Source organism: Parus major, chromosome 2, assembly GCF_001522545.3.
Source record: "Parus major isolate Abel chromosome 2, Parus_major1.1, whole genome shotgun sequence".
Taxonomy (NCBI): domain Eukaryota; kingdom Metazoa; phylum Chordata; class Aves; order Passeriformes; family Paridae; genus Parus; species Parus major.
The window spans coordinates 102,520,106-102,534,155 of NC_031769.1; the positions used below are offsets into that span (position 1 = coordinate 102,520,106).

General features: G+C 41.4%; 1 protein-coding gene and 1 long non-coding RNA gene across 10 annotated transcripts in view; one reads left to right on the plus strand and one right to left on the minus strand.

The window, feature by feature from the left end:
- LOC107199990 overlaps positions 1–7,207 on the minus strand; it is a 49,823-nt gene extending 42,616 nt beyond the window's left edge. The window contains exon 1 of one of the 2 annotated variants that reach the window (XR_004496063.1): positions 1,085–7,207. This is a non-coding gene — a long non-coding RNA (uncharacterized LOC107199990). Of the gene's footprint in view, positions 1–952 lie in introns of both variants that reach the window. The other variant, XR_004496061.1, reaches the window with a different exon arrangement.
- Positions 1–14,050, plus strand: part of DLGAP1 (DLG associated protein 1) — a 404,747-nt gene that overhangs the window by 378,988 nt on the left and 11,709 nt on the right. For all 8 annotated transcript variants that reach the window (XM_015617826.3, XM_015617825.3, XM_015617829.3 and 5 more), the window contains one exon: positions 7,217–7,635. In XM_015617826.3, the coding sequence (XP_015473312.1) occupies positions 7,217–7,635 (419 nt within the window). The remainder of the gene's footprint in view (positions 1–7,216; positions 7,636–14,050) is intronic.

Sequence of the window (14,050 nt, forward strand, 5' to 3'; positions counted from 1 at the left end):
CTAGGCTGTTACCAAGTTCCTCATTAACCTGCTAAAACATCTCTTGTTGGCAGACATTTCTTTATGTGTTAGACCTTAGCCCCATTTACCCGCAGCTCTTCCAGCACTAGATAAATGAGCACATTAGAATGGATGCTGAAGGACCATTTCACTTCAGCCTGGGCACAAAGGAAATAACTACCCCAAAAGCCCAACCCTCCCCCTCCCTGCAATGAAATAAACGGCTGTTTGTAAATACCTTACTTCCAAAGTCCTCTTTCCACTGCAGATTTTATTGCTCCAGAGAAGGTAAGATTTGCCTGTGAGAGTCTGCCCTTAGAAAGCAATATTTCTGCATTACTTACTGACAGCTGTGCTTGGGGGTTTCCTTGCTGATAAAGTTGAGGTTGCTGCTGTTTGGAGCAGCCGGGCAAGCAGCAATCTATCATGGACTTTCAGAAGTGAACTGGCTGATAAAGGACAGCCCCTAATCCTTAGAAAATGAGTGCACTCAAGACACAAAGGGTTTATCATCAGAGCTGGGCACTCATACTCTTTTTTTTTAACTAACACAGCAGAGCACAATGTATTGATTATCTGTTACAGGAATAGAATTGTAAATACAGTACATTCTTCACTGTCTCTGCACCATAACATCTGCAAAACCTAAGAAAAGCCCTTTTTAGCTGAATCTTTGAGAAATTAATGGTTTTTTTTAAATATCCCAAGCTCCAGAAATACTAAATAAATGTAAAATGAGAAGAATGACACAGCAGGAAGGATAAATACAGTAAATTGATCATGTTTTCTTGACAGTTTAAACTATTAATTACACTGTTACACAACAGGCAAGCTCTTTGCCTAATGCACCAAAAGCCTACCACAACTTTCAGTCTTCTTCTTGGCTTCCTGCTCTTTCCTTCCCCTTTCCCTCACCTCATATGATTGTCATTCTCACACTAGGGAGCCTTACCTCCTTTTAAATATTCCTTCTTCTGTGTTTGGACCAGGTAAGCAAAACATTTTGCCTCCATTTCTTGATCTAAGTAATTCAAAAATAGAGCATCTTCACAGGACAGATCTCTCTCTTCAGTCTTCCACTCACCTCAGATCTTTCATTGGCCCTTCACTTTCTGTATCATGGGCCTCCTGCCAAGACAAATGCCTCAGTCTGCCTCCTCTTCTTGTACTGCTCAAAGGATAAATGTGTTTCCTGATACCTGACCACATTACAACTGGATCCATTGCTGCTATTTATCTTATCCTCAGTTCTTTATGCTGCTGGTTCTCAGTAATATTTTTCATACCCATTCCCTACCTGCAGCTCCGTGATTTCTAGCATTTATAGAGTAACTCTGCCCAGTCTTCCTCTTGGAGAGAAATTGGTATGCATTTCTTTCTGCCTCATGATCTTACTGCTGTTAATCTTTTATCTCTCACCTGACCTTCCCCATGATGCTGACAAAACCCTAACAAAAATCTCCTTCCCTTCTTCCTTCCAGGGCAGTTTTGAAAAGTGTACTCATGCATGCAATCTCAGGGCTCTTCAATTTCTGTCCATTTCTGTTTGTCCTTTCTTTCTACCTGTAACAACTTCTTGACCTCAACAGACCACCCTCCTCACTTACAGAAGATAATTGAGCTGTTAGAAATCAACCAGTTCTACTGAAGCAGGAAAAAAATAAGTAACTTATTCTGCCAAAAACAATTAGCATGCATTCTTCGTGAGCAAGGGGTTTTCGGTCCCATGGCTCTGTAATCAGTTTTAGTCTCCCTTGTCATTTATCTTGCCTGCCCCAAGATCTCCTCCTATTACATCCTCACCTCCAAAATGGTCTCGTTCATTGTTCTAGATGTACCATCAGCTGGGGATTGTACCTGATTTCCCATCACAATAACTTTTGAATACTGAAACAACGGTAGTTCCTGGAGTAAGAGCACTGCCATAGGAGAATGCAGTGGACAGATGGTCCATCTCCCTCTTCTCTGGTTTCTGGAGCACTGAGGATATACAATGTCATACAATATACATAAGATATGTATATCTTGATATACAAGAATCCACAAGATCTTGATACACAAAGTATATCCTACCACAGCACACCTCTTGATATGGTATAAAGTGGAATCAATTGAAATAACAATAAAATTAAAAATAAAATATGGTAACATAAAGCAAACAATCAAACAAAAACCCTGTGCTGTCTCTTCCGGGGGAAAAAAACAAACTCACATCTTTGAATTTTGTTACTATATACACTCATATTTTTCTGTTTTTTCCTGTAGGTTTTTGGGTTTGGTTACTTACTGTCCAACAAAAAATACTCAAAATTTTAGTGTCCTATCTATACAATAGGCCAGTCCTACAAACTAACTCAAACTTCTCAACACTGCACTTAGAACTTTGAAGTCTGTATTTTGGGTAAGCTAAACAAGAAGTACATGATGTGACATTTGGGGGATGTCCTGTGCAGGGCTGAGTTGAACTTGATGATCCGTTTGGGTCCCTTCCAACTAAGAATATTCTGTGATTCTGTAGACTCCTTGCATGGCTTTTCTCAGCAGCATTTTCTGGCTATCTGTGTTCTCCATGGTGGAAGCCATTCCAGTGAGAATTTCTGAAGGTCGCAGGTGTCCCATTCCTGGAAACATTCCAGATCAGGCTGAACAGGGCTTGGAGAAATCTGATCTAGTTGAAGATGTCCCTGCTCATTGCAGGGAGGTTGGATTAGATGACCTTTAAATGTCCTTTGCAACCCACACCAGACCCTCTGGCCAGTCCCAACCTGGTGGGACTCATTCCCCACATCCCCTCCCACCCCGTGCATGTTTGTAGGAGGAACTGCTGCTCTGGGCAGCAAAAGGCAAAGCAGGCCCTGGCTCTGACAGGGCCAGTCTCCTTCTCTGGCCACAGCTGCCTGTGAGCCAAAGGAATGCCTACAACCCTGGAGGCTCTCCCAGCCAGCTGGTGAACTGCTGCAAGGCTGGCCTTGGCAGAATTTGCCATAAATTTCTGTTCACACCCTGCTGATTGGCAATAGCCTCCCTGCCCCAGACTGAGCCTGGAGGGAGGCTGAGAGATCCAGCCAGCATCTCTGCTCTGCAATGCAAAGGCCAAGAGTTGGTAAAAAACAACAAATAAACCAACCAGCTTAAAACAATGTGATGAACAAAGATGAGCTGCTGCAAGGAATGGGGTTGGAGAAGGAATATCGTTCCTGCCATTAGAAACATTGTACCATATCTGCTAACTCCTTCTGCAGTTTGCTCTGTTCTGCTGACAGCAGCTGCAACCTTAGCAGAGAAGCCTACCACCAAGAAGGAGGACAGCCAGTGGGTAAAGTAAGGCTGGATTTAACCTAAATACCTGTGAGATTGACCATGCATCAATTGTTTTGAAATCCAGATCTTTTCTGGGGTTTTGGATTTGGGTTTTTTTTCAGGAATGAGTCAAGTTATCTAAGCTGAATTGCAAACATGTTTTGAAAAAGAAAGCCAAAGACTTAGAAGCTGAGAATTGAATGCCAACAAGTGACCTTGTTATTGTTCAAAACACATCATTCTGTTGTTCTCCATACTGGTTTATCCAGTCTGAGGTTTCATGGCTTTCTGCACCCTAGGCCAGATATCTACTGCAGTTCTCTGAAGCTGTAATTATTACACCTTGTGCCTGCAGGGCATAACTGAGTACAAAAGGGCCAAGCTTGAAAGCAGAAGAAGAAGCAAACCTTTCTGTTGAACTTCTTCCTTTTTTTTAGGTAGACTTTTGAATGTTTTATATGGTAGAAGTAGCAAAAACTTTATATTACCTTCAACAGCTCTCCTTTAGTATGGAGTTTTAACTGAGAGCAAAGCAAAAAAGGTTCTTGTAGGACACAAATGGTACTTTTTAAGAGTGAAACATCCTGGAAGTGAGTGAGGAAGCTGTGTTAGAGACTAAAATTACCATCTATTAGGCATTTTATATAGATGAGTTAGAGGCAGGCAGATAGTGCCTTCCTGCATTTCCATTTTTTTCAAAATACATTTCCTTGGAAGTATTTTTTTAATTTTGAACTGATGTTATATTCTATTGCCAAGTTGTTTTTCTTTTGAAGACAGATAAGTTACATGATCCAGTGCCAAGAAACTGTCATGCAAACCTGTAGCATACTATTATATAGATAAAACAAAGGCAAAAAAAGTAGGTCGTTCTATTTCATTTGTTAAGCAGAGTTTGGCTTTGGTGGTACTAGCTCATACTGAACCCAGTAAGAGTACACTCCTGAAAGACTTGAAATGTAGAGCCTCCAGCAATACATCCTCCTGTCAAGCAGACTTTGATGCTTTCAGATTTGGGTCTTGGCATACACTGAAAAGCCAGGGTGTTAACTGAAAACACAAGTGGTCATCTGAAACAGAAGAGTGTCAGAGTCTAGGGCACTGAAGAAAGCAGAAGGTGGCTGTGACATGGAGGCAGGGACATGAAGAAGAGCAAGCCTGGACTAAGGCATTTGCTTTTCTCACCAGTGCTATGGAAGGTGTGGAAAAGTACACTGTGTACTAATGCCTTGGCTCTCGGTGAACCCTGACTAAATGACTAAAAAGAAATCCTCAGTCAGCATGTGCCTAGGTGGGCACACATGTGGTTTTCTCTGTGTGTGTGTGTGTGTGTGTGTGTATTTTAGTGCAGATAAGGTTGGTGGTCAAATTAAAGCAATTTCTAAAAAACCTAATATGGATTGGACCGATAGATTTTTACTATAATGTCAGCCTAAGGTTAGTGTCTTTCTAATCACTAGTGCTAGTATGATAGCCTTCTCTGCCAGATATCTGCCCATAGCAGATACTTTGGAAAAGTATAAAGGAGTGTGTGTAAAGAATAAAGTGTGTGAACTAAGCACTACTTCTCCCAATAGACATTCCCAATTTAGTATTCTGTTGTTCAGGGACTTCCTAAGCCAAATATGAGATGTGTAATGGCTCTTCCTGTGAATTTGATCAAGTTCTCTTTGAACCTATTTTTACCTTTGCTTTTTCCTAGGGTGGCAATTTAATTACACATTGTGTGAAGAAGTACTTCCTTTGATTAGATGTAGATCTTTAGACCTTAAGCCTTCCAACTGGCTGCCTTCCTCCGCACAGTTATTGCACTTGGAGAAATGGTGAAACATCCCCTAGTCAGGATTTCACAGATATCTCATAGTCCTCCTCAGCCATCTAATTTTCTAAATCTTTTCTCCTGTGGAAGGGATTTCACCTCCCCAGTGACCCTTGTCCTCCCTTTCTAACTTCTTCTGCTGTATCAGCCCATAACAAAATGTTTTTCTCTTCTTTACAATGGATAAATACTAGCAAGCTGAAGAATCCTGTGCACTCTCTATTTTTCAGTTTGCTGGTGCATATCATGCACAGCTACAGTGGCACAACATCCCTTTCAGAAGAACTGCAAGCAGCAGGCACTATGTTAAAATGCTTGTGATTATTAAAAAAATACATACACAGTATATTATTAAAGTTTTCCTGGGACTGGTATGGCTGAGATGTTAATTTGAGCCTTCTTCTACAGAGCAATAATTGTGTTTTTGTTTTTTTAATGGAGGACCTTCCTCAACTCCTGTTTTGCTTTTCTCTACTCCACTCAAAGCCCTAGATCAAAAGCCATTAATTTCCTCTATCAGCAGGACCTGTTACAATCCTCCTTGAAGTCTGCTGCAGTCCTCCTGAGCTATCTGGATGCACCAGGTATATAGGACATTAAATTCTCCCCCAGCATCCTTCCATCTGCTCCCTCACCAGCTGCAGAATAGATATACTTGATGAAATTTTGCTGTCAGTTGTACTTGTCTGATTGGCTGTTGCTCTTCAGTGGAAGGTGGAATATAAATGAAAGGAAGTGAAATGGCACCCAGCATCCAGTTCCATCATCTTTTCAGCATTTTCACTGCTGCTTGAGCGTAAACTAAAAACAGAACTGGAAAGGGCAAAACAGCCAAAATATCACAGGGAAATGGGTCCTAATATTAGTTTAGTGTAGATGTGAGATTGAGAGCAAATTGGAAACTACTCGCTGCATGAGTGCACAGGCATCCTGGATTTGTAAGAAGAGGAGATGGGAATCTGTCCCTATTCAGTTCAAAACTATTAATTCTGAACACTAAATATTACTGATTTAAGAGACATCTATGTTAATTACTTTATGGTTCTACCTTCTTTTTCATCATGGGGCAAGACAGCAGTTCTGCCTCACTTGTTTTCCACTCATGCCTTCCACAATTCACTGCTAATCAAATGGACTCTCATTACCACCCCCTGCAACAGCATTAGTCGTGTTTCACTCCTCATAATTCTCTGTGCTCCTCCTCTGTCAGCCTTTTCACATCAGACCCTTCAGACTGCAGAATATGAAGTGCTGTTTATGTAAAGAAAACCCACCCCAACCCAAACCCCCAGACCTCCTCTCTTCCCTGCTCTTGACCTCAGGGTTGTTCTCAGCCCTCAGATGCCCCAACACAGGGGAACTCTGCAAGGATAGAGGAAGCTGCCTACAGGAGAGCAGCCACCACAACAGCGGCGACACAGACAGGCAGAACGCTAGCTTTGGTGAAAAACTGATCATTTTGAAACCGAAGTTTGAATGTGAAAAATAGAATGTCTGGACACTGGCAACAGGCACTAAAATTGTGAGAGATGGCAGATACATAATTATGAAAAGTAGTTATGAAGAAGGATTAAAAATACTTACCTGAGTTAAAAGTACTTTTTTGTATAAATGGAATGTATAATATTACATATGTAGTAGACTCATTGGTATTAGCATCTTACTGGTTTCACATGTATGATTTTCAAATGTAGCTTTTGACTCTGGGAGTGTAACTTCACAGGAGTGTGAAGCTACACACCCAAAAAACTGAAAGATAAACCACTTCTGAAATAAATCAGTAACCTAAAAACCTGAGCTACTGGCACTGTTAGCTCTCTCTTGAGCTGGCCTCTGGCTTTCTTAAACCACATAACAGTTAGAGGTCCTTTTTTCAATAAAGAGTGAGCTTGCATGGAAAAAGAGAGATGCTTGTTTGTTTGCTTGCAATGAGAAGAAAAAGCTTATGCTGATCATTTCAAGAAAAAAACACCTGAATGTAGGACTGAGAGGTGTGACTGCCAGTCTCGGGAAGAGTGGCAAAATCTTAGTAAGTCCTTCCATACTGAGTTACCTAGAAAAAACTTTCTAAACATTTTCTGTTTGTGCTCTCCAAAGCTTTCGCAGGTTTACACGATCTAATAGTGTAACAACAGCTGTGCAAGCAGACCTGGATTTCCATGAGAACTTTGAAATAATCGACCCTCAAGAGGACAATACGTGTTCTGGACAAATATCAAGACAGTTTTCCCGAGATGCAAGCACCTCTACCGTTAGCATACAAGGGTCAGGAAACCACTACCATGCATGTGCAGTGGATGATGACTTTGACACAGATTTTGATCCGTCAATTTTACCTCCTCCTGACCCATGGATTGACTCTATTACTGAAGATCCTCTGGAAGCTGTTCAAAGGTCAGTGTGCCCACGAGATGGCCACTGGTTTCTGAAGCTACTTCAGGCAGAGAGAGATCGTATGGAGGGTTGGTGCCAACAGATGGAGAGAGAAGAACGTGAAAACAACTTACCTGAGGACAGTAAGTAACCACACACAGTAATATTGCAACTGCAAAGAAGTATTCAATATAGGTCAAATTCACCCCAGTGAATTCTGTATTGTGCCCTTTCTTACTTAGCTAATGAAGCTATGGTTGTGATTCTCAAAAGGACTGTATGTATGTATATAATAATCCTTATTAAAGCTGACAGGGAATGCAAATGCTCGGCACTTCTGAAACTCCAGTGGTATTAGCTTTTGGGATTGCATAGTTCAACGGATAATTAGGAGAGTGTGGTTAGGGATCTTGTAGTATTAATGTTTCTTAACTCTTCTATTTGAAATCACTTCTCATAACCTTAGAATATAGTTTAACAGATTGTAGTTCCTTTTAATTAAATTCATATTTCAGTTGCCTTTTCAGATGGTGATTGGCATAACAGTGTTTAGATGTTTCTCCCTACTGAAAGAGATTTCAGTTACGCTTCCGAATTGTCCCCTCTCTCTCTCTGCCTTCCCCTCTCCAGCCTCCCTGTATCTCCCTTACAGTTCTCATAGGCTTTGACCGTGCCAATAAAACAAGCTCTTCATATTGTGTGACAAAAAACCACACACATGCAAACTACATCTCAGTTGTCACCCCTGACAGCAATATTAACCTACCTGTAAAGTAACAGGACTGTCTAGTAAACCTTCATTACTCAGAAGGGTTGAGGGTTGAATAGTTCACATCTTGCTCATTCACTCTAATTAGGGCAGAAAGGCTGAGAGAGTGTTTCCCAATCCAGAATTTTTTCTCCCGGTAAAAATGGAGGGTTTTTTTCCATTTATTTCTCTTACAAGGAACAGTACTATTGCTAGCTGACAACTTTAGACAGAGGTAAATCTGTGAGCTTATGAACATACTCCTTGCAAATAAAACTGTTTCAAATTCTAGAAGTGAGCTTCTGGGAAACACTAAGGAGCAGCTGCTTATAGAGAATTCAGTTTTTTATTATTTAGGCACGCCTAAGCATATTTTCCTGGATATACAAGTAATATTTTTCCAACCCCCAAATTAGCTTCTTTCAATGCAAGGACTTCTATTTCAGCTCCAGAATTGCTTCTAAAAATTTTCTGACCTTTCCTCTCAAGAAGAGAGATGTTTGAGTTCTTTTGAAATGTAAAGGTTTTGGTTTATGAAAGGAAAGAAATTAACACTGGGAAAAGAATTCTTAGAAATGCATAAGCTGTTTCTGCTGGAACTTTCCATTCAACCCAGTGAATGAAAAGGTATGATCTAGATAGTCCAAGTTGAACAAAATTGTAAGCAATTGTAATTGGAAATTAATTTTAATGGCAAGTATAAGACAACTTGAATTTTAAGATACGTAAAGGTTTTCTATTTCTAAAAAAATTATGTTATATAATAGACTAACAATTTCTTCTGAAGAAAGTATCTGGAAGGTTTGACCTTAAAGCAGATCCAGATTGCCCACGTTCTAGAATTTTTGAATCTCATTTTTAACTCACACCGTAAGTGCATTCAAAAATCTCTTTGACCATGTATCAGAATAAAAGGGTTTCTGTTGTTTCTGTAGTATAAAGAAATAAACCTCATGAACTATGAGATTTTAGATTGAAAAAGGAGTGTGAACACATAACAAACAGGAAATACACAACTTTTTAAAGTTGTAATGACTTAGACTGGACATAAGGAAAACATATTCTATGATGAGGGTGGCGAGGTACTGGAACAGGTTGCCCAGGGAAGTTGTGGATGCCCCATCCCTGGAAGGGCTCAAGGCCAGGTAGATGAGCTTTGGGCAACCTGGTCTAGTGGAAGGTGTCCTTGCCCATAGCAGTGGGGCTGAAACTAGATTATTTTTAAAGGTCCTCTGTAACCTAAACTATTCTGTCATTCTATGAACTGATAATACTGGGAAAACCTATAAAATATTTTATTTGTGCACCAAGGTAGTTGGTGCACCAATAAAGTAGTAGGAAAAGAACATGAAATGAATTTTACGATGCTGATGGATGCAGAAAACGCGTATCTGCACGGAATTTTCTCTCAATGTCTTGGTGTCTTTGATACAAGACAGTTTTAAAGGGCTCTTTGAGCAATCAGTGGGAGGAGTCAGTTAGGGGGAGGAAAGAGGAATGGTTCTGCTGGCTATTTCCAGTGCCTCCTCACAGCACACCTGGCATGTGATCACTGGTAATGGCAGGAGGAAAAGAGTCACCTGGGTCTGGTAGCCACTGTTGCAGTACTTATTTCAGTGTGACTCTGTCAGCTGCTGTGGCACGTGGCAGCTGCCTCCCACAGAGGCTGCGCAGGGCTTTCTGCTGCGGCTCAGCATGTCGCGCTCTACCTGGTGCCAAGGAAAAGCATATGGCCGGGGCCACTCTGCCCTCTCAGCAGTGCCAGAAACAAAAGCCTGCTTGTTACAAACCCTGCCCCAAAAAACGTCTTTTTCATACATCTATAAACTCTTTAAAGAGAGAGAGGAAGGGAGGAGAGGAGGTGCTTTCCCTAATGAAACATAACCAGAGCGGGGAATGCATCCTTTGTTTCCAACCTGACATCGCCGGCATGTGTTTGGCCAGATAACAAAATAACGAGAACGTGTGATGAGCGAGGTTTTCTCGATGCCATGGCAGCTGACAGAGGGCTCATCCCCCCGGCGCTCCACGTAAAACGATCCGCGCTTCCTTCAGACAATGCGGCCCTTGTGCGGAACAGCTGTCTCGGGGAGACGGCTCGCTGCTGTTTGACAGTAGCTTGTATGTTACATAGATACGTAGGGTATTATCTAGCTGGGAATGAATCTACCAGATGGGATTGAATGTTTCTAGCTGGGAAATGGAGTCTGCTGCTCTGTATAAAAACAAGCTGTGGTTCAGCGGCTGCACGATGAAATGCCAATATAGAGAGAAATGTGGCTTCCCTTCCGCCATGAATTATTTATTGTATAGTGTATTCTGGTTTTATCTGAAATCATTTTCTGATGATAAGCCACAGCATGTGTGACAGGCAGATGAACACCACTCACACTTTAAGCTAGCATACTTGATATGATTTCAGTGTATTTTGCAGTTACAGGGAAGTTGGCTACAAACTCTAGGGCTCTTAAAAAAAAAAAAAGAAAAGATGTTACACATCTGAGGCTAAACACCTTGTGAGAATTGATTGACGCTTTGGATCAGGCCTCAAGTGAAATCAACTGTTGACTTTTTTTTGTTTTTTTCCTCAACCATCTGCTTGCTCCTCCTACCTCTCCCCTGCAAAATTTCAAGCAGTCAGAGTCTCACCACAGATGTTGGTGACTTTATAGGCTCAGGCCTCTGTTGTCACCATTTACATACAAAATTAGCAGCAGCAGACCTGGCTCCCTGCACAGCCTTGACCACTTTTTTTCCCAGCAGTGGTGGGCACAGGAACATACTCCTATGGCCTTGGCCTGTCTTTGGAGGGTTTTTTTTGCTGTTGTTTGTATTTCACATGGAGCACTGACCTTCTTGGAAGAACCGGAAGGCTTCATTTTGCCTCCCCCTGCCCTCTCCAGAAGTTTCTCTTTCACATGGGGCTGTACTGTGGCTTCGGTGTAAAGATAACCATCGGAAGCAAATAGCAGGTCTGATTCACCACAAGTCAGGTGTAATGTGGGTTTAGTGGTGAGACAAGCCAGGCCAATCAAGTAAAAACTAAAACAGAAAACCAAAGCTCTCACAAGACATGTCATTATAACTCTCCTGCGTGTTTATGGCAGCCCTCTGGGCAAGTCTGTGAATACAGGTTGACCTCATATCTGCAGGAACCTCACTGCTCAAGACCAGAGCCTCTACAAATTCATCCGGGTCTGGCAAATTATGCAATGCTTACACACTGTGTCTGCTGTTTCGGTTGGTTTCGATTGTTTCAAAAGAAAACATAAAAAGAAAAGGTTAGACATGAGGGAATAAAGTTTAGAAAAAAGGGTACATTTTCCATAATAGTTGTGCATGGCAAAAGAACAAGAGACCCATGAGTTCACTCTCGGCCACAAGCACAGAAAACCATGCCATTCCTCTGCAGGACTTCTCCGAGCAGCCCTGGTCTTTGCTGTTCTGAGGAGGGAGAGTGCCTCATCCTGCAGTGGGCTGGGACAGCCGTGCAGAGGGATGGTCACCAGCCTGACATGTGGCCGAGTCCTGCTGGAATCCCCCTGGCTACGTGCCTCTGGCCACATGCCAAATTTATCCTTTTCTTGTCCTTTTGTCCCCAGATGGAACATCTCCATACACGAGGGTTTCTCAAAGGAAGCCAGCAAGGAAAGCCCTACCAGTGCCTAGAGGCTAGTAGGACAAAAAGTGAAATCCACAAGCAAGGAAAGGATCTAGTTAGGGGAAAAAAACATTAAATGTGCTAATAAAAGCCAAGTAAGTCAGAGAACACATGGAAACTGCTTCAATCCAAACGAACAGCATTTGCTCATGCAGGCAGCCCTATTAATTTCAATGAGATCACTCCTGTAAGTATATATGACTCAAAAAAAGGACTGCTCCTTCCCTAGTTTGTTCCATTTGGCTGTTTTCTCCTTAACAGCTGAGCTTAAGACCTGAGCAGTAGCTTTAACTTTGAATTTCCTGGCTTTTGTCATGCTTGGCGTTATTTAAATGTAGGTCTGTCAACATGAATAGGCTAAAATGCTGGTCCATCCTGGCTTGGAAATGGATTGTGACAGCTCTGTGGCAGGATTGCTTCATATGCATTGTGCCCAGCCAACATCTGCAACGCAAATGTCAGGCTCTGTCCCTGTAATTTCAGCTATTGTTCCTGCCACTTGCTCCTAGGGCAATGAGCAAGTCCCTGGTATTCTGTTCCCTAGCTTGGGCCCTGCCTATCAACCAGGTGTTTTCACATTATAAGGGCATTTGATAGTCGGAGTCCTAAAGTGCCTCCTTTGTCACTTGTTAGACCCTGGGGCCTGTCAAAGTTCAAATGCAAATACATCAGTTGGGGTTTTAAGGCCAAATAATGCTGTCCCTTCTCAAAACTCCCCTGGCTTCTATGTGATTACTTTTCACATCACTTCAGGTGGGTTTTGTTATTTTCTTCTACTTTGTTATCCTTGTTACACGTATAGCCACCTCCTAGTTAGAGCAGATGACAATAACTATTTTTTTGCTTGTGTCCACAATTCTTTTATTTTGCTGTTTTCCTATTTCTTTTCTGATGAAGACGTAGAGGAGGGAAATACATAGAGCTCTACAATTTTAAAACAGGTCCTAAGCAGTTCTTAGAACCAAGAGAAGCAAGAACTTACTGCTTGGACAGCACATAGTCCAAGTCTATTTTCAATAATATTTTAAAAGAAGAACATGTTGAGGGGTCAAAGACACAAGGATATTCACTGCTATGTGTCTGTCCATGAATAATGTTCTGTGATTCCTAGATAAGAACAGTAATAGTGAGGAGGCATTCCACAGTAGCAGAATTCCATCAAAATAGCTATAAGTTATTCAAGAATAGACATAATTGTCCATGTCTTAAAAAATGTCACAGGAACGAACTGGATTTACAAGGAAGATGGGTCAAAGCAGGAAGGGAGGAAGAAAAAAAAACAAAACAAAACAACAGGAAAAATCCAAACTATAAAAAAAAACCACTGCAGTACACACACTTTTCCCTCTGGGGAAGAGGTGACAGCAGAGCATATGATGGATGTTAATAATGTTGCTTAATGCATTACTGGAAGGCATTCAGATCCAACAGTGCTGAGTGTGCTGTATAGCCCTGTATAGAACAGAAAGCAGATATGAATAACATTATATAGGTGTTTAAATCCATTATGATTGCATCTTGATGGGTTGGGAATTTTTGTTGCTTGGTTTTATACGTTTTCTTTGTATCCTATTAGATGAACACATCAATTTGAATGTTTATGTGTTTTTCCTCCTGTACCCCATCTCCCTTGCTGTTAAAGATTTCTCTGATTCTTTTTTGATTTGTTTTGAGTATTATCGTTGCAATTTTGTTTATTTTCTTGGTATTTGGCTTCAAACCTTGCAGACTTTTCTTCTAAGAAAATCTACTGGTCTGGTTTTGCTTTTGATTTTTCACTACACCTTGGCCTTTCTGTTGGGCACCAGAGATTTTGACTGAGTAAGCAAAATGAGCATTGTGCCTTGAAACAGTATGAGCAACGTGGGTTTGGAAACAAAATTAGTCTATTGATAAGGCTTTGTGTCTTCTAGAGACATTCCTTTCAGTTTTTTGCATGCTTTGTGTTTTGTCTTTCCCCCCCTCCCCGCTAACTTCCGTGACAGAGTTGGTTGTTGAGGAGTTGCACATTAACAGACCCCTTGCTTTTGAGGGGCAAGGAATCAGTGACACTTGACTAGATACAGCCACAGCTACAACAGAAGTGGCAACAATAGAGAACAGCATCAGCATGCATCCCGCAGTCAGCTGGGATGATGGTTTTTAGGCA